This window comes from Rhinopithecus bieti, unplaced genomic scaffold (assembly GCF_001698545.2).
Source record: "Rhinopithecus bieti isolate Rb0 unplaced genomic scaffold, ASM169854v2 scaffold_11966, whole genome shotgun sequence".
In the NCBI taxonomy this organism is placed as follows: Eukaryota; Metazoa; Chordata; class Mammalia; order Primates; family Cercopithecidae; genus Rhinopithecus; species Rhinopithecus bieti.
The window spans coordinates 1,116,775-1,143,759 of NW_016807254.1; the positions used below are offsets into that span (position 1 = coordinate 1,116,775).

Consider the following 26,985-nt stretch of genomic DNA (forward strand, 5'->3'; position numbering starts at 1 on the left):
AGCATATTCCTAAAGTCTGCAGGGACCACAAGAAGATTCTAACAGAGTACAAAGAACTCGGCTCTAATCCGAGCCATGGAAGTCATCTTCATTTCAATTAATTTACTTTGCCTTTATGAACTTAAGAATCTTTCATGGAGGTTGACATTTCACTCATCTGAAAAAGCTTGGAATGTGACAGGGTAAAGGGAGGAGAAGTAAATCAAAGGGGTTAGCAATTTTCCAGATGCAATGTATTTTTCTTCTCTTCTTTTCCACCAGAAATTTTAGAAAGCTTTCTGACATTTTAATTCTCTATGCAAAAACCACAGTAGCAAAAAATGCTTAAGGCATAATATGTCAGGAAACAAACACACAAGCATGTAAGCATGCACATACCCACAAAAATACATATAAATTCCAACTCACTGATTCTCTAACAGAAAATGTTACTTTCAGTGTAGTATTAATTAGCAGTTTATGTGCACAGTTTAATCAACACAATCTTAGTTTAAAAGCAAAAGCAATCATCTTGTTTGTGATGATTAAGTGAGTCTATGCTGGCTTCTTCACTGGAAAAATGACATTTATAAAGTCTGCTCCCATGACTATATTTTCAATCACACCAGAATACTTCATTTCTCACCTTTAGCCATGTGGCTTCAGGAAACTATGCCCAAATATCTCATGCAAATGTCGGTTATTTTAAAAGATCTCTTGTGTAACAGAGTGGAAATTCACTAAAACATCAAAAGGTAAAACAAAATAAAATGAGGCTTGAAAATAAATTCTCAGCAACAGGGTTTATGTACACTGCTTTTGGAGAGAGAAAAGAGAGAGAGAGAGAGAGAGAGAGAGCAGTTAACTCCCCAAAACACCCTGGTTCAATATTTACCTGACAGCTTTGTCATCTTGACATTTTCCCCAGTGCATTTCCTTCTTTATCAGGTATTATTTTACAAGAGATTTCTTGTTATACAGAAGTTACATAAATCAATCTATAACAGAAGAATTTGTTTAACACATTTATTCTTTAATAGGTTGCATGATCATATTTCATTGATCTGTACAATAGAAAAAGAAAATCTTACGACTAAAACAGAGTTTGTGGAGACTGGCACATGGTAAACCTATTTAGTCTTTTCAGAGGTTCATTCTTAGATTTTAATGTTAAATAACAACTATTCATTTAAGCTGGTCTCACTGCATATCTTGACCTTTAGCAATTCCACACACAGCAGCTTATTGTGGTATCCTTTAAATATAAGAAATAAGAATGTTTAACTTTGCTATTAAAAGAAAAATAAAAGAGTACTGTGTGTTACATGGCCCATGAAATATTGGCGGTGTGCTCCTTGGCTTTCATTCGAAGAACTGCGATACTGGAAGACCTCCTTTCAAACTCTGGCTTTGTTTCAAATGCATGTCCATTGGTTGCTCCAGTAAGAAGAGAGTCAGTGAAAAAATTGTTGAGGGGCACGTGACTGAACTGGTTCTGGTGGTTTGAAAACCCCGTGTAACTGGAATCTGTCCGAGGCGAGTGAGAATAAGGTGTCATACAGGAGGAAGTGTCACGTGGTAACACGCATGAAGTAACCACAGAACCACCACTTGCATTTCCTGCCCACAAATTGTTCTGAATCTGGAATATATAAAACAACAAATATTACATTTACATGTTCTCACTTTTGTTCTCTTACTTTTGTTAAGTTGTATTTACTAAATTTGGTTAACTATTCATTGTTTGCTCCTATTGGGTGGTCTGTAATTACATACAACAATGACTAAAAAATAATTATTTGAGAGATCCTTCTAGTTTGTTATACTGAAATAGAGCAACAAATCCCACATTCTTGGCCACATAACACACTCTCAAACATGTCTATCTCTTATTTAAAAAGTGTTATTTTCATAGTCATGATTTTAAAAATGAATCTGGAAGATTGAGTCAAAACTCATGACCAATTCATATGCTTAGAAAAGTAGTTTAAAATCTGGTTTTAAGTTTAAAGATAGTTTTTGTCTTTCTAAACAAAATGACATGAATGCATTTTTTTAAAAGATTCTAACTTGGACTCCTGGTGTGGCAGTTTTTGTTGGAAACCATTACTGACAATAGACTGCTCTGTAAAGACATTTTTGATCAAACTCATTCTGGAACATGTTTGTCTGCCCACTGCTTTTGGTATCCTATAGTCTTGAAGAAACACCTCTGAGAATCTGGGAAATTACAAAATATGTAAATATACATATTTTTTAAATTTCTTGTATGATTTATATATGATATAATGAATTCAAAACAGACATGTGACCTGTAAAACCAAGTTAGAATTCTAAAACAGGGGCCATTACCAAATAATGGAATCATAACTGAGAAAGCTATGTAATTATTTAGAAAAAATATCAGATGAGTATAACGCAGTTGCTCTTATTTTATATAGTACTCCTATCTAGTAAAAACTGCATTATCATTGACACCCAAGATATTCACATTTCATACAATTAAATCTCTACAGGAAACAATTCAATGCAATATTAACAAGTACAAATTTATCTAAAGTTACTAGCATGTAAAAGAAATGTGATGTAGAGCTTATATAACATGAATTTTAAGTGGGACGTATCTCAATCTTAATATACAAGCTATTTAAACAAACAAAAACAGGAACCGCATACATTACTGGGAAGCTCAGAGAAAATCATGACAAATGGCAGGAGCTGGGGAAGGTAAAAAAGAAAATGCTGCGTGGGATAGCAATACTATGATGCAGCCCTTTGAAGATGAAATAAAACTGAATGCTTTTAGCAACATTATTATAATATATTTGGACTAGAACATAGCAGCAATACACATGCTAATCACATCAGGCTTTCTTATCTTTTAAAATAATGATTGCAAGAGTTGAATTATCAATGAGTAGGACACATATGTTTTCCTATATTTGTTTTTACATAGAGATTCCAGGCTCCTACATATAACGTCTGGTGTAGTCTTACAATACCCATACTTGAGTTGTACTTTCTATGGCAACTAATTTTCAAATAATAGCAAAAAATACATTAATAAATCTTCTAGATCACACTGGTAAAAAAGGTACTCTGTCACTCAAGAAAGGACTGATTAACCAGGTTCAAAATATAAGAGAAAAACCTTAATAAGTAATTTCAACCTTTAGGTGGGGTTTCAGTGATTGGCAAGGGGCTTATATATCTGTGTTGTCTTAGAAAATAATTCTTTATATAAATATATGTATAAGCTGCTTTAAACTTGTTAAATATACGTATGTAGAAAGAGACAAAGAAAGAGATCTACATATCTATATCTAAATATATATATACACACACACACACACTCACACACATATGATTTGCATATTTTGTTAATCCTTAAATTGTCTCAGGCTATGTTCTAATTCTGGTTCATTCTACTATATGTGTTCCATTTTAGGCAAAATATAATGATTGGTACCAGTGATTGCTGAGATATGTATCTCAAATCAACAAGAGGGCTGTTAATGTCATTACTCTGTCAAACTACCTCTTCTAACTTCATCTGGGTGATTTTTCCTCTGACATTCAATCACACATTGTGCTACTCGGCAAAAACCACAGTCACATGTCTGACAAAAGAGCTTTCAGAAATGAAAGTGAACTTTGCTTGCGTACTTAAAAAAAAAAAAAGAAGACAAGATAATGAAAGAAAGATTATTTATATTTTGTTTGTTAAAGAATTGCTTGATTTATACAGTGTTGCTTGAATTTTTTATTAAAATAATTCATTCATATTCCAAATGCACAGAAATATATTCACGAACTAGATGAAAAAGCTAAAATCAGAAAGGTAAAGGCAAGGAAAGTAACCTATAAATATAAATTAAGAAAATATTGCCTCCCTAACATAATTAACATAAATGTACCTATAAATCGAAAAACATTCTGTAGAGTACATACAGAAATAAGCAAATTTTATTTTGATCAAAACTTCTTATCTGGACATGATCAAGCATGTTATATGCATTACTTTTGATGAAATAATTTCTAACACATAGACATGCTTTTCTGGACAGAACAGACTGGTAAAGTAAATATGATAGCAATATTTTAATTGGGCTTGTGAAGATACCCTAAATATTTTGAAGACTGTCATTTATTCCCATAGGTAGAGATACCCTCACACATTTTTACTGATCTATCTTGTTTTCAAAATGTCTATTTCTTCCTCCTCCCCAGCCCCACTGCTGATCTTTCCTTTTTAAAATTTCCAACACATCTTTATTTGACTTTAGAAACATTGTTGGTTTTCAGATTGTGAGTCTGTTTGGATGCAAATCATAAAAGATAGCATCCTCAGTATATTGTAATTTTACTTCTCTGAAGCCTGCCCTCTGGGTGTTGAAACATTTGATGATGATGCTCAAGACCATGTTCATTATAGCTAATGGTTATCATTTAATTACCATGTGTCAGGTATTATGTTAAATACATATGAACACTTTTAATTGTCTCAATACACTAGGCAGTGTGTTATTTTGCTATCCCCATTTTGAGGATGGTAATACTATAGAACAGAGCTGAAGAAGATCACCCAAGATTTCATAGTTCCAATGGTGGAGGTCAAATCTCAACCTAGGGAGCCTTAGAAATGCTGTAATAATGACTAGTTTTATGAGTTGAAATTATTTATTAACTCATTATCCCTACTTTGTGGAGGTTCATAGTCTACTCTCTGGAAGAAAAACCCACAATTATTTCTCACAACTGTTTTGTCATCCTCAGGTCTAACAACGGTACATGGTAAATCCTTAACACAAATTTATTAAGTGCTTGAAAAATATGGACTGATCCATCTTGCAGGTATAATCAAAATTTTATGGATGATTTATGTTAATATATCAAAATTTTTGTTTCATTATATGAACTCCCAAATCACCATACTCAATAATTTTAGCAGTAATCATGAAAATTACATTCCTAGACCTTGCTAACTGCCTTTACCTGGGAAGTTCTTTATTCTTATTATCAAACACTGATTCTCCACCACAGATACATATCCTTCAAGACTCTGACCCATTTAATATGGATCAGGGGATCTGTATTAAAATAATAGTAATAAAATACACACATGGAATTCTGAAAATCAACTGAATTTAGGAAAGACTACTGGAGTCCAACTTCTTTCCAAATGAAAAACTCTTTGTACACCAATTTCGTTTACCTCTTGCGATAAGAAGCTCACCTGTTTAAAAAAAAAAAAAAACATTCCATTTCTTTGGAGAGTTCTGTAAAAGTAAGCTGTTATATTCCTCTACCTCTACCTATGGCTTCCATTTATGTGCCCTATAATGATGCAGAATAGTATCATCTTTCTTACACGTAAAAATCTTAAAATGTCATCAGGCATGATGATACAACCCCCAAGTCTTTTTACTCCAGGTAAACATCTCCAGTGCTTTTAACCACTCCTCATATGCCTTAGTTTCTAGGCACTGTATCATTCAGATCATGTGATTCTGGATATGTTTCAGGTTAACAATACCCTTTACCCTTATCAATACATAGCATCTACACCAGAATATCATACACTGCATATAATTTCATTGCTGTAGGAAAAACCTGGCAGAACACATCTTTGATCTAGGCCATCTAGATTTGATTAAACAATAACGTTATTTGAGCTAATGGCTGACTATACTGATGTCAAGCTGGACTCACACTGTTCCTCCATCCCTCCAATATATTCTCACATAGGCAGTACTTTTTTAACTATGCCCTGGAATCTATAAATCCATGTGCACATTATCTAAAAGTGCATATTACTTTTTGTCAACTAGGAAGTCCATCAAAATTGCACTCTGATTCATTAAAGGAAAAATCATATTTGTGGTTCAATTTTGGAATTAAAAAATAATAACTTTCTTCCTAAATAGGATAACTCTTCTTATTTTGAACTATTTCATAGATACTACAATGACAATACCTGGCAACATATAATTTTGCGATGTTTTTGTAGGCCTCTGTTCAATATTCAAGGGCTTTACAACCAGAAAAAAATAATTCCCATATCCTTCTTCCATGTCTGTTTTTTAAAAAAGAAGAAGAAGAAAAAAAGATTGACTGCCTTTACATTTTTTTTTTCTTTGCTGTGTTTAAAAGGAGTGGAGAATCTAGAAACATTTCATGTTTTAATGTGCTCCGAAACTTTTTAAAAAAAACTTTCAGGGGTGTGTTCAAAGCACTATCCAGGGAACTCTGTCCAGGGAACTTGGCCAACTGCCCCCCATTAGCATGAATGGAAGTTCAGTGGATTTACTGCACTTCACTTTGAATATTTGCCCCTTCATTTTTTTCTAACCAAATAAATGTTAACACTTAATTATCCCATGATTTTGGAATTTTTAGAGAAAAGTTTTATTTTTGTCATATTTATTCCAAACTGAAACTTAATTCATTTAATATTCATTTTTTCCAAGGAATTAAAAGCAGTACAGAAGAAGAAGAAGGGAAAATCTATAAATATACATTAATATAAACATAAATACTAAGAGCTTTTTACTGTGAATATATATTTGTAATAAATTCAAGCACTACAGTAAGTTATGGATAGAAAACTATTTATTTCATTTACCTTAGAACCTTGATATGAATATATTCTTTGTAATCACAACTACAAAGTAGATTTTGTTGTTCTAACCCTGGTTAATATTTCTAATATATATTATTGATTAGTATAAGTGAGTACTTTTTAGTATATTTTTTGCTAAAGGCGCTTTTAAACAGAATAGTGAAGTCTTGTTAGTTTTTGACTTAATTGAAAAAAAAAAAAAAACAAAAAAAAGTAATGTGTAAATAGACGGCTTGTAACAAAAATATTTCATGACAGCATTTTATAGTCAATATCCTAATGTTACGTGCCATTTACGAGGAAACAACAGCTATCATATTTCATAGAAATACTAAACCTGAAAATATGTGAGTAACCAACCTTCCTTAATTTTAAAAGGCGTAATCCAAAACCTACTGAATTACAGTAAATTTTTCTACAAACTAAGTTAACTCTACTTCTCATCTATAGATAGAGCCTAACTCGCTATCCCTGCCCACATCGATCATATTTAACTTGCATAACACACATAGCCATAACCACATACATATGCACACACCAGGTCGGCACGTGCACACTGCCCATAAGTTTGCGCAGCACTGGCTCACACAGTTCCTGTGGAATTAAGGGGTAGGCTTTAAAAGACAGAGCTCAGAGATTTCACAGAGTTACTTGTCATGATGTTATAGCATCACGGCTCTTTACATTAATCGAAAACTGTTTGTGTTTCCTCTTGCATACTGCTGTTTACATTTACTACTTTTCTGTATACTCCATTTAATACTATCATAAACTTCGTATTGATGACAGTATCCGACTATGAATTGATTCTACTAGATTGTGTACTTGTCTCTTAAAAAACGAAACACCTGACTTTCTGGCAGAACAGCTCTCATTTTTAAGAGACTATTATGAATTCACTAGTATGCTTGTTGGCTGTAATATTTACAGTGACAAAATTTAATAAGATCAATATGTTTAGCAACGCATGGCGATATTTTAGGCTGTTGAGCTAACTTTAGGATCGCCATTAGCTTTTCTATTTACTACCATCAGTAAGATTGCTGGCAGGGAGAAAGAGTATAAGGTGAATCTTCAGATATTGAATTTGCCAACCAGTGACTAAGGCACAGCACTGAGACTTTGTCTAGCTGAGAAAAGATCCACTTGACATTATTAAGCACTGAAACGATTAATGCTGAGTATTCGTTTTAGGTACTCCTAAGGTAAAAGTGAGGGTACATTGTCATCAGTATCTACCCATTAGATCTAATTTTCACCAAAATGTTTTTTAGTGATATATCGAAAATATTTAGATTTTGATGAATCAATTGACATTTCACATTCTTAAAGTACTTTTCAATGTATATTATTACTAAAGTGATTAAATAATTTATTCTTCCAGTAATAGTCATAGTACTAACTACTGTCACTTTTAGCTTTTTAGTAAATTCCTCTTAGATATGTGTAGAAGAGATTTGAAACAAAGGTGTCTTTTCCATTTAAAAAAAAAATCACATTAAAGATCACACCCATTCGGATGAGACTGATAATGTTAAGAAGAAAATGGCTTAGCAGAAATAAATGCTATAGTGTCTACTTTTAGTGCAAAATTAAGGGCACAAGCTTATAAGAAATGTTTAATGTCTGTAAATTCTTCAGAATAATATCACATAAATGTGTTTACATTTTTCATTATTCAAATAATAATTGAAAAATGCCAGTCCAAGGATATAAAAATTAAGAAATTTTTTCTTTGTGTTGCTGTATTCTTCCCCACCAACCCCACCCCCCACCCCATTCTAGCATTAAGTGGAGCTTTAAAAAGAAGATTCTATAGAAACTCTCACGATTGGGCCTTAAATTAAAGTTTCACATCAACTCATTTAAGGAAGAAATAGTTGTAACCCTAGCCTTTGCGATTTTTATTACTATCAGGGCATAATGATCATACGAGGATTTTCCAAACAGTTTGTTACATTATTTTTCTGTATTTTAATACCGCTGATGATCGCTATTGGCTGATGGCTCTCAGTGTCTGATTCATTAAGTGATGAAATTTCGCTATTGAATAAAATTCAAAATATAAGAAATAAAGATAACAAATGTAAGCTTGTAAATTAAGCTTTAGGCATAAATAGCTTAAATACTGAATTAAATATGCAAATATTGTATTTTCAAGCGAGAAAATTTTTATTTTTAGAGATCTTGCTTGGAGCTCATATTATGGACTTTGAATTTCTTCTTATAGTTGAGTGAAGCTTTGATTTTACTCATCATCTCTTTGTATTAACTACAAAGTTGACATTTTATTTTGTAATTTTAAAATCAACTGTGAGTTTGTACCAAAGTTTACCTATTTAATGTCCATGATGTAGAATAAAAAAGAAAATCCATAGACACATGAGGCTTCATAAACATGGCATGCATATAATTCTGGATTAAAGTATATCATAAGGTTCACACTAACAATAGTGTAAACAGCAGATTTTAAACCACAGGTCTGTGCTCATAGACTTCCTGGGCTTTGATGGCTTAATTTTCTGCCTGTCATTTCTCCATCTTCTTGTGAGGTTTTCATATGTATAAGCTAACCCTGGCACTCTGCAACATCTATTTTTATTTTCTTCTTATTTGTTTGGTTATCTACTCAACCTACTGATTTACTTTTCTTGTAAAATAAAAAATACTTATTTAAAAAAATTTTGTTAACTTATTGTGTACAGTCACATTAGAATATTACCTTTTCAAAAGAACAGACCTAATTATTTTCATAATTTACATGAATGCACTTTGTTTCTTTTGGATGATATTCTTTGCCTCTTTAAAGTTTTTGTATATGCAACAAAAAAATTAATTAAAGTTTTAATAAAATGAAATGTTTCATTCTAATTAAAATTTCTTTTCATTAAATGAATTCCATTTCAGTAAAATGATATTTCAACAAAATAAAGAATTCACTGTAACTAACTGTACTTTCACCTAAGGATACTGACAAAATTTGTCTCATGCTATACATAACATATATATACACACACACACACACACACATACATATATAAAGATTTTATTCATATTTATTTAAACTGTATATAAATTTAAATCAGTATATTTACTCACTGCAAAACTATATTTTGGTAAGGTAGATTAACATTATATTTCTTCTATCACTTTAAATATTTGTGTTTATTAACAGTGACAAATTTGTGCAATATCAACATGATTTTTTGAAAATGATGGTAACATTTTTGGTCATAAGTCATACAAGAATTTTCACTGTATCATTGTATGACTTTCAATGGTTGTTTCATGGATGTAAAAGCATTCATTATACAATGTGTTAATTACCACTATATTAGTAATATTTTTTAAAGATTTTGGTTTGTTTACTTCAAATATTTGGAAAAAAGTAGAAATTATAGGGATAAAATTATGATACTTTCTCCAAAGGTAAAAAATGTTGCAAATGCCTTTTAATTATAAGCCACAGTGGTTGAAGGAGACAAGTCCTATGTTCCTTATTTAGCTTAAGTTAAGACAGCCATTAAGATTAATATAGAAACTGCTGTTAAAACCAAGGTAGATAAACAATATGTCTACAATCTATTATATGGGATCTACTATTATATGAAAACCTTGGAATTTCATTTTTTTAATTGTATCATTACAATATTTTAAATAGAATGTGTTAAACTAAAATGTTTTACAGCTTTAATCTGTGTATTAAATTATAAAAGTTACTACCAATTACCTATAACTTGAATCTACTACTTGGCATGTTCAAATTCTAAGTGGCATATATTTCTGAAGTCCTCAGTAATACAACAGAAGACAAGACACTATGTGGATTCCTTGGTACATTTGGTAAGCATAGATTTAGTCATAGTTTTCACTATACAATACTCAGTGAAACCTCATTCAAAATTTTGGTGGGAAAAGCACTTCGGTTCTTTTTCTGAAATTTGTGATGAAAATTTTTACTTTATAAGAAAATAATTCTGGTGAATTGAAAATAAACTTTTCTAAAGTTACCATATTTGGTTTTCAATTTAAAAAGGAAAGTATATTTAACCGAATTCAGTATTTCCCTAGATCCCTAAATAGTAAATTTACTCACAGATTGGATTAACTTAAATGCTACAACATAAGATAACAAGCAATTTAGCTACCTGGAGAGGCAGGGACTTTAAAACAAAATTAATAATAACTAATGGAAATGATAGAAATCCTACTACTTATTAAGTTCTGTTTTGTACTAGGCAATGCCCTAAGTAATTTGCATAAACAAGTTTGTTTAACATTCACAAACATTATATGAGCTTTTACCCCCATTTTATAAATGAAGAGAAATGTTCCTCGTGGTTAATTCATTTGTCAAATGTCTAAAATCTATTAAACTGAAAAGCCAAAACTTGAACCCACATCTCTCTGACTGGGAAGTTCATAGTCATTAATGGTCCTCTTCAAATCCCAGGATACACCTCTGTAGCCTACAAACAGAGGGCTTTCCTATTCGGAAATCCATTTAGTCTTCACAATAACAGAAAAACCATCATCATCTTAATCATCTACACCATCAACACCACCAACACTAGCACCAACAATACTTCCATTTTACAAATAAAGAATCTGAAGATCAAGTCAAAGTTGTAACTCAAAGTTATCTATCTAGATAATAATGTCAATGCTCATGTAATCCAAACCTAAGAACATGAAATTGTAAAGTTTCTTGTAAGAAATGAAGGGTCATTATAATTCTCAAGAAAACACTTATACATTAAGAAAAAATATTTTATTCACTAAAATAATTATTTTTAAAATGCTTTGGTTTTGCTATATTAGAAACAAGTTAAAATGTAATATCAATAGATCTTTGCTTGCTTTTTAAATTTAAGGGCAAAATTATTTAGATTTATGGTTTTCTGGGCCTAGTTTGCACCAAGAAGTGTTTGCAAATTTAGTACAAATATTACCCAGTTTTTAGTCTTTCTACAAAGCAGGGAATTCTGTCTAAATCATTTATATATCCCTGATCCCTGCAATAGTGCATGGCATATATTTGCTTTGAAATGCAAATAACTTTGGAATAAAAGTCAACTGAAAAGTGTCTGCAAATCTTTCTAGCCTATTCTTTTTAACAGGAGAAGAAATTGAGGAAAAGCTAATTGCTTATACCACAAAGCTGGTTAATAACAGAAATTCAGAAACTATATGTTTTATTGAAAACTCATTATTTTTGTTTTATGATACACTACTTAATATATTAATATACTGAAGTGAATCTGTACTATTACTCACATCTATCCAATGTCTATATAATTTGCTCAATCCATAGCAGAGCATCCTTGGTGATACAAAGGTGACTAGTAACTGGGCCATCTTTTAAATATTTTCCATTGTAAATGGGAAGTCAGATCTTTAATACAACCCACCAAAATGTCACTGAGAAAGTGATGTGCAGATAGATGGCACATTCCAGAGGCTTCATGGAGTAAATATGGCTTAGGTGAGGGAGGGAAATTCAAGATAGAGGAAACAGATTCATCCCAAGCAATGACAATGCTTTCAAAAATGTCACCTCTTGAGGAAAAATGAATACATTAATTTAGCTAAATCATAGCATTGCCAAATGGCAACTGATCTCTTCAGCCCAAATAAAGAACTTAAACAAAAAGATACTATTGTCAGTACATCACAATGTACTACCTTAAAATATGTTAATATGAACATCACATCTCTCACTTTCTTATTTGTTTGCTATCAAAGATAAGCAAGTTTAAGAAAAAAATCTTATAACAGTCAGTGAAGTGTTTAGGCTTTCTAAATGTCTATAAATTTAAAACAGAAGCATTTTACTTTGCAAAATGATGTGATATTTTAGGATCCAAGTTGAATTATTTCACTGTTCAATGATGAATTAAAGAGTTAATGTCAAATAAAGGTTTCTGGGCTTCTGAGCTCAGAAAACCTGAGCTTAAATTAAACAAGTTAATAGATACAAGAAGGAAGCACAGTGTCTGGCTTTAAATATGCCCCAATTATTAGTAATTATTTTACTGTTACAGCTGTTGTTACTATAGTAAAAGAAGGCCAGTTGAAGCAAAGTATTTATTAGAACATATTAGAAAGTATTAATTACTATATAGAAATAAACATATTATGATTGTACATCCTGAGCAGGTTTGAGGAGATCATTTTCTAAACTATCTCTGTTTTTCATGTATTTCTATGTATGACTTTTTCTTCCCTGCCAAACTGCTAATTCTTTATTTCTGTCCTTCGTCCGACATTTTCTAGTTTCCAACTTTTCTGAAATTAATACTTTTTTCTGTAATTAACAGTCACCAAAACCAGTGTCTTATTGGACTGAGTTATTGGATTCTACTTCTGTTTCTATTTCTCCCATTACAAGCTCCTATTTTCCTATTTTCAAGCCCCATGATAAAAAACAAAACAAAACAAAACAAAACAAACAAACAAACAAAAAGTTTCCTTTAGGCTAACTCTTGAGAGACATGATCTTGGCACAATTATTTTTTCAAACAAACTAAAAAAGTATTTTGTATATATTTAAGTTAAAATAAAAATTTCCCCTGGCTTTATCCAGTAGCTACAGTGGGGAGTTGCAGCCACATAATTTCAGAAATTTTGGTAAACAAACATTAAATGATTTACCAATACAGGAAAGTACTATGGATTTCATGGTATTAATTTTTATGATTATTCACGATTGGCACTGTTAAAATAATTCCAACGTATATTCTCCATTCTTAAATTATCAGGTGGTATAGCCAATGTATACAAATTATGAGGAGTAATTAGTGCAAAATTCCCATGATCTGTGGGGGGAAATTTTTTAAGTTAATTTTTCATTGGAGTGAAAAAGATGATCAAATATATAATTTGGTGTACCATGTCCCTTCCTCCATTGGTGTCTAAGTTACCTCATTCTTCTAATTAATAATACATAAAGCTTTGAGGTACATTAACACAATGGCAAAATAACCTTAGGGAAAAGAGATGGTTAGTCACAGTACATTGAGTCATATTGTGCCTTTATTCAGGTCTTAAAACTGTATAAAGTTTTAAATTCAGAATAGTTGCTAAGCACTATTCTGAATGCTTTACCCTGTGTATAGGGCTTAATCAGTGGTAGGCCCTATTCTGATTGCTTTGTCCTAAACCAAAGAAGCAAGAAGAGTCAAATATAAAACAACCAACATATAGGGACAGAAAAGTGGACAACAGACAGAAATGGGGTTTGAAAGGAAATGAAGACTGAAAGAATAAGATGCACAAAAAAGTAGTCATAGTCAAGTGTTGTGGAATATACTTAGTGAGACTGTTTAAAATCCATGTGAGGAGCTCGTAATTTGTTACTTTATTACGTCTGAAGTCACCACAGTCAAGTAGTTCAAAATGATATAAACCATTCTCCATTTCACCTAATTTTATTGTTATTTCACTGGTTGTGGCTCCCCACACTAAAGCACAGACTTAGAATAATGCAGCTCAAGCCTTATGCTCCTTTGGTATCATTTAAATGTATTCACAGGGAGAGACATTCTATTGTCAGGTTAAAATCTGGCAAGTGGGAACCAAATTGTCTCTGGTCAAATCTGAACTTCACCTCACCTCTTTCTCATTTGAGCAGTGGAGATAATTAGTAACACCTAGCACATAAGGTTGGTGTGAGGATTAAATGAGATAATATAAATAATCTGCTTAGAACAGTGTCCAGATATACAGTAAGGGCTACAGTAGTGTTAATAACCATGAAGACACTGCAGTCCCTGTCCTCATGGAGTTTGCAGCCTAGAGGGGAAACATTTTTACATAATTTTGTTTAGAAACAAAAGGCACTCAAACTAACTCAAACTGACTCAACTAAGGCACTCAAAAATATTCGGCAAACAAAATTTCACTAGCCCTGTGATGATAAATAACAACCAGAGGTATCCTCATGCTTTAAAATAGGAGAAAACATAAGGTAACCTCTTTAAGATAAATTTTAAAAGAGAAGCAAGATTCCTCCTATGACAAGGAGATAGGGGGCATTTACTGAAAAGGTATCCATAACAATAGTCTTCTAGCAAACTATCAGGTAAAGGCTTAGATGTAGCGACCTTTATAGTCTCTCCTGCAGGAAACCACTTGTGTGATCACGAACCAATTCCTTAACACAATTGAGCCCGTTTTCATAACTTTTTTAAATGAAGGATTTGAACAAGGTGACCTCCAAGACTTCTTTCATTTAACATATAATATTATATTAATAAATTTGGGGGATTTTCTGGAGGAGTGAGGTTTATGAAATTGGTTTTTAAGAATCATAAAAGGCATAGGAACACAAGGAAAGAACAACGTTAAAGAACTGAATTTGTACTCATAGTGTTGAAGAAAATGAATACTCAGGTTTGGGGTTCAGATCATCTAGTTACTAAATTATCAAGGTATTTCTCCAGCATATCTGTTTCATAGGTGTTTTCATAGGGGTCTCTTACAATGCATATCATTAAATAATAAATAACAAAATAATGCATAGCTTGTTCCTTATAACACAGGTGTTTTTTATCATGTATCAAATACAGTTCTGAATATCATTATTAAGTATTAGGAAAAGTGACAAAAAATATATTAGAAAGACAAAACATTTACATTCATTACAAAATATGAAAAAGAAATATATGGAGTCTCTATATTGAAAAGAAAATGGGAAGAAAAGAATTTCTAACACTTTTGTAATGAAGTAAAAGAGCACCCATTATAAAGGGGAGCTGTTACTTATCTGTGATTAATTTTTAAAATTATGTCTGGTACTAATTCTATCTCTGTTTAAATCATACAGGACCAAATGTGGACCTTGAGAGAATAAGCAATTTGAAGTCTGAAAAAAACAACAATAGAAAAGAGATATATTTTAAGTGGAGTTAAGGGCTTAATAGGCCACATTTGACATCAGGTTTTAGTATAGTTCATAAAACAATATCCACAGAGATTGCATGCCAGGCAACACTCTATTTACAGTATTTTTAAAAGTTAACAAAAGGAGAGAGTCTGAGTAAATTAGAATGTAGAATAATTAAAAGACCTGTGTCATTAAAATGATGCTATTTTCATTTGTTGCAATATACAACAAATTTTCAAAAGGAAAAAAATATCCTGAAATATTTATTAAATGAATGACTCTAAGAAAAACAAGAAAATAATTTAGAAAAATTAAAACTTAGCAGACATGAAGAATGTTTTCTGAAGCTTAAATTTTCATTCTTGACTATTATATCACATATAATAAAGCCTATGATAACCATTTTAAGAATACACAAACCAAATCTACTTTTCTTGAACAGTATTCTGTGTAGTTTAGCATACCTGTGGGTAGCTGTCAGTCCTTGGCAAAACCGATATATCATAGGTGGCAGCAAAATGGCTTTTCGCTTGTTGTATTTGCCCATAACGTTCCCTTTTTCTCCATTTGGCCCTTCGATTTTGAAACCAAACCTAATTATTTAATAAAAAGTAGAATTTTAGCTAAGGAATATTTGATAAAGCAAATGTGATGCTAAAAGACATCAAACCAGAAAGGTAAACCAGGTTTAAAAAATTACTTAAAAAGAAATGTATTTATGTTAGAAAAGAATCCACAGATTTCACTTTTTCTTGTATCTTGATGTGGTAAGTGATTTGCCCATGAGGCAAAATAATTTAATAGAAAGAGGCAGGAGACTTTCGGGAAATACATCTGATATGTCTGAGCCTCTGTTTTCTCATTTAGGGAAAACAAAAAGGAATCAGATTATATGATCCTGAATGCCCCATATATCTCCACATTGTCATGGATAAGTCTCCTTTAAGAGAATGCTGCAAGTCTGGAAGACATATCCGCCATAACATAAACCCAGCCAATCTATAAGCAAATTAATATCTGAGTCTATTAAAAATTATCTTTAAAATATGTCACAAAAGTGAAAGCTCTTCTCGGATGTGTTCATACCTACATAATCTTTTAAAAATTTAAACATAAAGATTGCATCTAAATATATGGCAGCAGCAGGAACATCATGATTATCTAGAAATAGGAAAAAATGAGATTACATATTTTAATAAGCATGATGAAAAGGAATCATCTAAAGTTGAACTATGGTTTTAAAATACATGAATGTGCCTATTATATACATTATGCAACATATTTTCCCGTATGAAAATGCTCAGATATCTTTACATAATTTCTTTAATTTAAAGCACAGGTAATGGAAATAATATAAGAAATAGCGCAGATAGAACCAAGTGTCAAGGAAGTCTATCAGTTAGTGTGGCAACTAAGGTCACTAAGCTATCTTCCACAATTTCTCTAATTACCTATTAGAAGTATTTATCATAAAAGCCATCTTCCTCAGCAGGTTGGATATTCTTTAATTCATACTTGTAATGCTCCAAGATCTTCACTTTAATATTAAAGGGATATGCAGAAGATTATATTCAATATATATACTTTAATGTTTTTAAGTGAACATTATAGGAGTAGCCTTTGGGAATCTCTTTAGTTTTCTTCACACAATTATGTTCAGAATATAAAATATTTAGGAAAAAAACTAGAGATCAAATATAAAAAACGCAAGTTGTAAAAGTCTTTTGTTGAAGTTTACTTCAAATTTTCACTATTTTTCATACTCATTTCTAATCTTGTATATCTTTACCTTCACAATTATGGCAACATATCAACACTCAGTTTAATTTTTAAGTACATATTACAAATTTAAGATGGCACTTTGAAGAATTTTCAGCAATTGAAATGAGCCAGAGAGCTACATGTTCATTATAGTTTTAGTACACTGCTGATAAATGCTTATTATCCATTATGCCAAGGCTCAAGACATCAACAACAAAACAAAACAAATCAAATTTTCTTGCTGTCTCCACAGACAAACCCCAGGAACACACTAAGGGAACTTAGTAATATGTTTTTGGTTTTTTTTTTTTTTCCATTGACAAAAAGAACTTGACAATTTCCTTAAAATGGGTAATAGTTACCACTCTTATGTGCAAAGCAGGAAAGAGAATGACTTGAGTAAATTAAGTTCAGGCTGGCTCTCTGTGCATGTTCTTAGACAAAAATTAATCAACACTTTGTGAATGTGAAAGGGAAAAGATGCATTATGTACAGTTGGTCACTCTGTGTGCAAACATATTTGTTTACGGTTACAAGTATAACTAAATATAGACAAAGACAAAGATCTCAAACATACAGAGTGGGTGTTAATACTTGACAATTCTAAAATTCTTTGTTAGCATGAACTTTCTACATATTTACTTCCTGAACCAAGATAAAGTAACCATTTACTTCCACAAAATCAAGTAAAAATCTGCTGCTTGTTATCCGTGTACCACCAGATGTTGTCTCTAATGATGTAAGAGCCTTACAATGGCTTACTCTTAGGAAGAAATACTGTTACTCGATTTAGAACAAAAAATTTCACTATTTTTTTCATTCCCCCATTTAAGTAGTTTATGGGAATTGCAAAAATCAATACTTGTAGAGGAGTCAGAACACACACAAAGACAAAGGCCATTATCATGAATTATTGTTGCATTTTAAACTCTTACTACTTGGAAACTAGTAAAGTATAGTTTAAGAATATCCAATTTTGTGAAAATAAAATACTCCTAAGAGGTAAAATTCTACCTGGTATGATTTTTCTTTCTCAAATTATTTTAAAAAATTAAGCATATTGGATCATGCAATTTAATAACTAGAATATATATTATAAACATAATTGAGTATATGCAAAATTTACTTTAAAGCCATTATTTTATTGCCTATACAAAATTCATATAATTTATCTAGGCTTTAAAAATTATAATGGAATATTACATATTGACAACTACTAGAACTATAAAATTGTAAATGAGCACGATTTGATCTTGTTTTAATTATCCATAGTGAAAACATTCTACTATATGCATAACAATTGGGAATTTGTGGGATTGCTTCTTTTCTTTCTTTTATTATGCCTCCAACTCTAGTAAATTTCTAGATGTATGGGCTATTATACAAATAATTTACAAATACCTGATATATAATCTAAAAAATAACTTCAGTGGCTAACAAAACTGAAAAAAAAAACAAATAAATATACCAATTACTAAATAGTCCTGATTCTGCTTTTCATCCTTTAAAATTGCTTTTGAAAATCAGAGCTATATTATCATATTGTTATATTTGAATGATTGTTAATTTTATGTCTACTTAATAACTCAAGTGTTCTTTTGTTTTATATATTGCGTGAGTTGTCAAAATTTTGCAATTAAAAAATAATTTTAGTAGACATATATTCATATATTTTACTCTGTTCCTCATCTTCAGCTACGGAATCAGTTTGTTTCTTTGTAGCAAAATGCATTTATTCAATTATTCTAACACCATTCATTTTCCTTTCCCATCCATCAAGGCCTCTGTTTGGCTCCTACCTGGACCCTGGCCTCAGTGAGCTCTGTCCTCAGAGCAAGCTGTTCTCTGACATACACATCCGGGTAATGAGTTTTCTGAAAGACTTTCTCCAGCTCCTCTAGCTGCAAACTGGTGAAGGTGGTTCGGTGTCTCCGCTTCTTACTGCTGGATACATTGCTGTCACATTTATCTCCAAGTTCATCCAGCTCTCCCTTCTCTTGCATCCCTTTCACGGGAGACATTCGGAGACTGTTACAGTTGTCCATAGCTCTATTCAGTTCAGTGTGAATGGGCTGTCCTTCTACTTTAGTGATCCCATAGTTCACTGTACCCAGAGGAGGAAAACAACAGTTCTTAGCATTGTGAAACTCATCCCAATTAAATCAATAAGTAGAAGTAATTGAGAGTATCAAGAAATTGGCCTATTAATAATTTATTGTGCCAGTATTAATTCAGTTACCACATTCTACACTTAGTTCATTGTAGGACGGGTTTAAATACCATTTTAAAATGTGTGCATGCAACTGATATGATCTGGCAAAATCTGCAGTTCTGTTTTACAGGATTTATATGTTTATGCACATATTTTTTATTTAAATTCATGTACTCAAATTAAAAGATGATCTGGGTGTTTCTTGAAAAAAACCTTAAGTGTCCATGATTTTGAAAACTAAAGCAAATTTAATGTCATATATTTATCACAGCAGATAAAATCAAGCTACTAATGTGACTCAGAAAATGTATTTTAATCTTAAATAATACCTCTATACTAATATCTGAAAGTGATTATCCCCTCCATGTAAAATGTACTGATGATAGATTTCAGATGTGACATTATTTCCACTAAATTTTGGATATTTCAACTTTATATCCATGTCTGCATTTACACATTTTCTTCAAAATTAATCTACTAAATTGAAAAAATAAATTTCATGCCAAATATTGAACTTTCTTTCTATCGGAAATTAGATTTAAGCAGCATTTTTTTTTTTTACCTAAACTTATCATGCAGTTCTTTTTAAAATATTTCATATTTCTGCTTAGCTAGTGAAATATGTTTTATGATTGAAAGCTTTACTTTTTTCTCCGCTGAAACACAGAAATTAAAACAGCTATTAAAACATTACAGAGGATGACATCTGGCATTCTGTTAAGGGATGTTTAATTTCAGTAATTTTCTTCAGATTTGATTGCATGCTTGCAGTATGATATAAAACAAAAATGTATCATATAATGCCACACACCCACAAATGCAGTGGATGCACAGAGTGAAATGGGAAGCACTTTTTAAAACGTAAATTCAATCCAGCCAGAATAATAATTTCCAATAGATGATTATACTTTCTTCTTTTGTTTCTTTTTTAAAATTACCCCCATAATGCATTTTTACAACTCTTTTCATCATTATACAAATATATTCAACTTTAATGCGCATATAACTTAAATAGCTAACAATTGAGTACTGTGCATTTAAATGTCACTAACGGAGTAACTCTCAAAAATGTTCTCATCACAAAAAATGTCAAATACTTAAGGTGATGGCCAATTTAATTAGCGTGATTTAATCATTCCACATTGCATTGTATTCATAAAACGTAACATTACTTTATACCCCATAAAAAACACAACTATAATTTGTCAATATACAACAAAGTTTTAAAATTAATGGTTTTCATGTAAAGGAAGATGTGATGTTAAACTAAACATAAAGAAGAGCCATGACTGATTAACAACACGGTTTTGTCTCCTTGGGCAAAATTAAAGGGGGAACTGCAGCAATTAGGGATGGGGGAGGGGAAGCATCAGAGAGGCTAAGGGCATCTCAAGAGAAAGACAGGATCTCTCCTAAATTAAGCGAATGACTGCCTATGTTCATCTTCCTTAACATTTCTCTGTTAAAATTCGCCTTAATAGTGTGATATTTGTTTAAAAGTTGATAACGCATCAACTATGTCTCTTATTTTGGATTCCCGACTATTTAAAATAAAATGTTATGATCGAGTCCATCCAGAGTCAATACAAGACATTGCAGAATCATTAAAGAAAGACCTGTCAATTCAAATAACTTTACACATGCATCTAAGAATTCCACAAATACAGATACCAGGTCTGAAACGGAGCCAGAAAACCAACAACTCAGTGTAAGAATAATAAGTATATGCTCGAATCTTTCTAAACAAATGACTGAAACGACTTAGCTGTTTTTTTTTTCTCTCTCTCTCTATCATTTGCGGCTTTATTTTTGATTTACCCTTAGTCACAGGTTACTTACAAGGTTAAATAAAATTAAATATGAGATTTTTTAAAAAGAAAAAAAAAACCTGTGTTCAAAATATTTAGAAAATGAGCTTCTACAGGTCAGTGTTTTGTCAGATTTTGAATCTCCATAAAATAGGGGGCAAGGGGCTTGTTGTAAATATTTCACACTTAATTCGTTTGTTATTTTAAAGCAACCCTCCCCTTATAGCTTAACTGTGGAATATACACAATGATAAGGAAAAGTTCTCTTGGAATTGTAAACGTGCTTTAGCTGTCGCGATCTGAAATAATAGGTTCGTATTAGGTTACAAGATAGAAAAGATAGATGGTTTGTTTTGATAACATTTTGACTTGGAGATACTTGGGCATTCAAAGTTGAAGATTTCACCCAGAAGCATTCCGAAGACCACTTAGGTGACTTTTAATGTGAAGTCATAAAAATAGAAAACGTAGAATCTGGGAATGAGTTATTAGGCCAGGGATGCTTTGCCCGAAGCTACTTAATGTGTTTCGGTGTTTAACAAACATTTGACGCGTGTTGTATTGCAAACCCAAAAAAGCAGAAATTACAAATTCACACACGCTAGAAATCTAGGGATCCTCAAACTTAGAAAAAATAAAGCCACGTCTCGGAAAATTAAAAAGATTTATCTTTACCTAAAGGGGCTCAAAGGGTTTTTTGTTTTCTGTTTTTGTTTTCGGTTTTTTTTTTTTTTNAATGGAATATTACATATTGACAACTACTAGAACTATAAAATTGTAAATGAGCACGATTTGATCTTGTTTTTAATTATCCATAGTGAAAACATTCTACTATATGCATAACAATTGGGAATTTGTGGGATTGCTTCTTTTTCTTTCTTTTATTATGCCTCCAACTCTAGTAAATTTCTAGATGTATGGGCTATTATACAAATAATTTACAAATACCTGATATATAATCTAAAAAATAACTTCAGTGGCTAACAAAACTGAAAAAAAAAACAAATAAATATACCAATTACTAAATAGTCCTGATTCTGCTTTTCATCCTTTAAAAATTGCTTTTGAAAATCAGAGCTATATTATCATATTGTTATATTTGAATGATTGTTAATTTTTATGTCTACTTAATAACTCAAGTGTTCTTTTGTTTTATATATTGCGTGAGTTGTCAAAATTTTTGCAATTAAAAAATAATTTTAGTAGACATATATTCATATATTTTACTCTGTTCCTCATCTTCAGCTACGGAATCAGTTTGTTTCTTTGTAGCAAAATGCATTTATTCAATTATTCTAACACCATTCATTTTCCTTTCCCATCCATCAAGGCCTCTGTTTGGCTCCTACCTGGACCCTGGCCTCAGTGAGCTCTGTCCTCAGAGCAAGCTGTTCTCTGACATACACATCCGGGTAATGAGTTTTCTGAAAGACTTTCTCCAGCTCCTCTAGCTGCAAACTGGTGAAGGTGGTTCGGTGTCTCCGCTTCTTACTGCTGGATACATTGCTGTCACATTTATCTCCAAGTTCATCCAGCTCTCCCTTCTCTTGCATCCCTTTCACGGGAGACATTCGGAGACTGTTACAGTTGTCCATAGCTCTATTCAGTTCAGTGTGAATGGGCTGTCCTTCTACTTTAGTGATCCCATAGTTCACTGTACCCAGAGGAGGAAAAACAACAGTTCTTAGCATTGTGAAACTCATCCCAATTAAATCAATAAGTAGAAGTAATTGAGAGTATCAAGAAATTGGCCTATTAATAATTTATTGTGCCAGTATTAATTCAGTTACCACATTCTACACTTAGTTCATTGTAGGACGGGTTTAAATACCATTTTAAAATGTGTGCATGCAACTGATATGATCTGGCAAAATCTGCAGTTCTGTTTTACAGGATTTATATGTTTATGCACATATTTTTTATTTAAATTCATGTACTCAAATTAAAAGATGATCTGGGTGTTTCTTGAAAAAAACCTTAAGTGTCCATGATTTTTGAAAACTAAAGCAAATTTAATGTCATATATTTATCACAGCAGATAAAATCAAGCTACTAATGTGACTCAGAAAATGTATTTTAATCTTAAATAATACCTCTATACTAATATCTGAAAGTGATTATCCCCCTCCATGTAAAATGTACTGATGATAGATTTCAGATGTGACATTATTTCCACTAAATTTTGGATATTTCAACTTTATATCCATGTCTGCATTTACACATTTTCTTCAAAATTAATCTACTAAATTGAAAAAATAAATTTCATGCCAAATATTGAACTTTCTTTCTATCGGAAATTAGATTTAAGCAGCATTTTTTTTTTTTACCTAAACTTATCATGCAGTTCTTTTTAAAATATTTCATATTTCTGCTTAGCTAGTGAAATATGTTTTATGATTGAAAGCTTTACTTTTTTCTCCGCTGAAACACAGAAATTAAAACAGCTATTAAAACATTACAGAGGATGACATCTGGCATTCTGTTAAGGGATGTTTAATTTCAGTAATTTTCTTCAGATTTGATTGCATGCTTGCAGTATGATATAAAACAAAATGTATCATATAATGCCACACACCCACAAATGCAGTGGATGCACAGAGTGAAATGGGAAGCACTTTTAAAACGTAAATTCAATCCAGCCAGAATAATAATTTCCAATAGATGATTATACTTTCTTCTTTTGTTTCTTTTTTAAAATTACCCCATAATGCATTTTACAACTCTTTTCATCATTATACAAATATATTCAACTTTAATGCGCATATAACTTAAATAGCTAACAATTGAGTACTGTGCATTTAAATGTCACTAACGGAGTAACTCTCAAAATGTTCTCATCACAAAAAATGTCAAATACTTAAGGTGATGGCCAATTTAATTAGCGTGATTTAATCATTCCACATTGCATTGTATTCATAAAACGTAACATTACTTTATACCCCATAAAAAACACAACTATAATTTGTCAATATACAACAAAGTTTTAAAATTAATGGTTTTCATGTAAAGGAAGATGTGATGTTAAACTAAACATAAAGAAGAGCCATGACTGATTAACAACACGGTTTTGTCTCCTTGGGCAAAATTAAAGGGGAACTGCAGCAATTAGGGATGGGGAGGGGAAGCATCAGAGAGGCTAAGGGCATCTCAAGAGAAAGACAGGATCTCTCCTAAATTAAGCGAATGACTGCCTATGTTCATCTTCCTTAACATTTCTCTGTTAAAATTCGCCTTAATAGTGTGATATTTGTTTAAAAGTTGATAACGCATCAACTATGTCTCTTATTTTGGATTCCCGACTATTTAAAATAAAATGTTATGATCGAGTCCATCCAGAGTCAATACAAGACATTGCAGAATCATTAAAGAAAGACCTGTCAATTCAAATAACTTTACACATGCATCTAAGAATTCCACAAATACAGATACCAGGTCTGAAACGGAGCCAGAAAACCAACAACTCAGTGTAAGAATAATAAGTATATGCTCGAATCTTTCTAAACAAATGACTGAAACGACTTAGCTGTTTTTTTTTTCTCTCTCTCTCTATCATTTGCGGCTTTATTTTGATTTACCCTTAGTCACAGGTTACTTACAAGGTTAAATAAAATTAAATATGAGATTTTTTAAAAGAAAAAAAAAACCTGTGTTCAAAATATTTAGAAAATGAGCTTCTACAGGTCAGTGTTTTGTCAGATTTTGAATCTCCATAAAATAGGGGCAAGGGGCTTGTTGTAAATATTTCACACTTAATTCGTTTGTTATTTTAAAGCAACCCTCCCCTTATAGCTTAACTGTGGAATATACACAATGATAAGGAAAAGTTCTCTTGGAATTGTAAACGTGCTTTAGCTGTCGCGATCTGAAATAATAGGTTCGTATTAGGTTACAAGATAGAAAAGATAGATGGTTTGTTTTGATAACATTTTGACTTGGAGATACTTGGGCATTCAAAGTTGAAGATTTCACCCAGAAGCATTCCGAAGACCACTTAGGTGACTTTTAATGTGAAGTCATAAAATAGAAAACGTAGAATCTGGGAATGAGTTATTAGGCCAGGGATGCTTTGCCCGAAGCTACTTAATGTGTTTCGGTGTTTAACAAACATTTGACGCGTGTTGTATTGCAAACCCAAAAAAGCAGAAATTACAAATTCACACACGCTAGAAATCTAGGGATCCTCAAACTTAGAAAAAATAAAGCCACGTCTCGGAAAATTAAAAGATTTATCTTTACCTAAAGGGGCTCAAAGGGTTTTTTGTTTTCTGTTTTTGTTTTCGGTTTTTTTTTTTTTCTTTTCTTTTCTTTTCTTTTCCTACTCGGGACGACAGTGACGTACTCTAACGAGCTGTGATCGATTTCAGTTCCTCCCGCCGGGACAGAGAGGCGGGCTCGCATAGAAGCGTTCTGTCTTGACTCAATTACGCTCTATTTAGCGCCCTATCAGTTTACTCCAGGAGCCAGTATTACAGAAGGACTCAAGAATCCGTAGGCGACCAGATTCTACAGCGAAAGGAGAATCGCTGGGAGGCAATCCGGTGCCGGATCTCTCCCTCCCTCCGGCCCCCGCCCCCAAAGGCTGCTGCAGCAGTAACACCGCTTCATAAAGCGAGCACCTTCCACTGCCTTCCTCCCAGCACCCTCGCTCCCACTTTTCTGCTTCCTCCCTCCCTGCCAGATCTGACCGATCCTGCATTTTGGATTGCGGAAGGTCTGCGGCGGCTCTGGCTGGGGCGCTGGCCACTCACCGCTGCTGTCCTGACAGGGCGAGGTCCTCTCCAAGCGCACGTGATGCTCGGCGCGGGGCAGGGGTCCGAAGGCCTGTACGCATTTGCTCGCAGACGCTTTGCTGTAAAAGGACTCATTGTCCAGCGTCTCCATAACGTGCTCCAGAGGACCTCCCGCGCCCATGTAAAAGTCACTGTTTTTACTCGGAGGGCTCTTGAGGGCAAACTTCTCGCTCAGAAACTCCATAATCCTGGAAGGCGGTCGCGTAGCTCCTGAGGCACAGAAACTGGAGAGCGCTGGGGGAGGGAGCCAGTGGGCGGGAGGAGGGAGGGCCAGAGAGGAGGGAAAGAAAAGCCAACGCTGCGGCGCCGGGAACTGCCCCGCTCCGGTCCCTTTAATACGTCCCGGCTGGAAAAGGAGCACCCGAAGTTGCTTTTATATCTTGAAACTCAGCTGGGCATCTTGGGCAACCTCCCAGTTCTAATGAATATGAAAATAGGCGGGCTACTAACTCCACCCCGGGTCCCCCCTCCGCCCCCACCCCACCCCCATTTTCCCCACTTACCGGGGCTGAGCGCGTCCAGGCCTAGGATAGACAGACAGACAGCTCCATTTCAGACAAATGCCAGGAGAGACGAACCCCCGACACCCAGTTCATTGCCGCCGTGACAGTGGACTGGCATTTCGGAAGATCTTGGTGAGATCGCAAAGCAGTTAAACCTCCACTCTCCACTGCCTGCGCCTTCCTGAGCCACCCGTCCCCACCCCGCCCCCATGCCGGCACTCACTACCAGAAAGATTTAGAGGCGTCTTAAGAACTTGAAAGGAAGTATTGCTCTAAAAGGCTTTCATTTCTTCCGTAAATCGTTTACGTGGAAGATTCTCATTAATCCGAAGCCCAAGAAACCAGATGCATTGTCAGCTATTAATCGCAGCGGCAGTAGTAGAAGGGTCGCTTCGGCTTCTAAGCGGGAGGAGCTCGCGTTCC

General features: G+C 33.0%; 1 protein-coding gene across 1 annotated transcript; it reads right to left on the minus strand.

Moving 5' to 3' along the window:
* Positions 1-991: 991 nt before the first annotated feature.
* ALX1 (ALX homeobox 1) lies at positions 992-26,716 on the minus strand. The gene is made up of 5 exons (XM_017880714.1): positions 26,563-26,716; positions 26,018-26,477; positions 22,619-22,923; positions 15,953-16,081; positions 992-1,621 (listed from the first exon to the last, which is right to left on the minus strand). Exons 2-5 carry the CDS (start codon positions 26,241-26,243, stop codon positions 1,301-1,303), a joined length of 981 nt encoding a protein of 326 aa, XP_017736203.1. The 5' UTR covers positions 26,244-26,477; positions 26,563-26,716; the 3' UTR covers positions 992-1,300.
* Positions 26,717-26,985: the final 269 nt, after the last annotated feature.

Coding starts and splice junctions, on each gene's coding strand:
- ALX1 (XM_017880714.1), bottom strand. CDS start 26,243: ATGGAGTTTCTGAGCGAGAAGTTTGCCCTCAAGAGCCCTCCGAGTAAA. Junction 16,082..22,618: donor TCACTGAGGCCAGGGTCCAG/GTAGGAGCCAAA, acceptor TTAAATAATTAG/GTTTGGTTTCAAAATCGAAG. Junction 1,622..15,952: donor GGACTGACAGCTACCCACAG/GTATGCTAAACT, acceptor TATATATTCCAG/ATTCAGAACAATTTGTGGGC.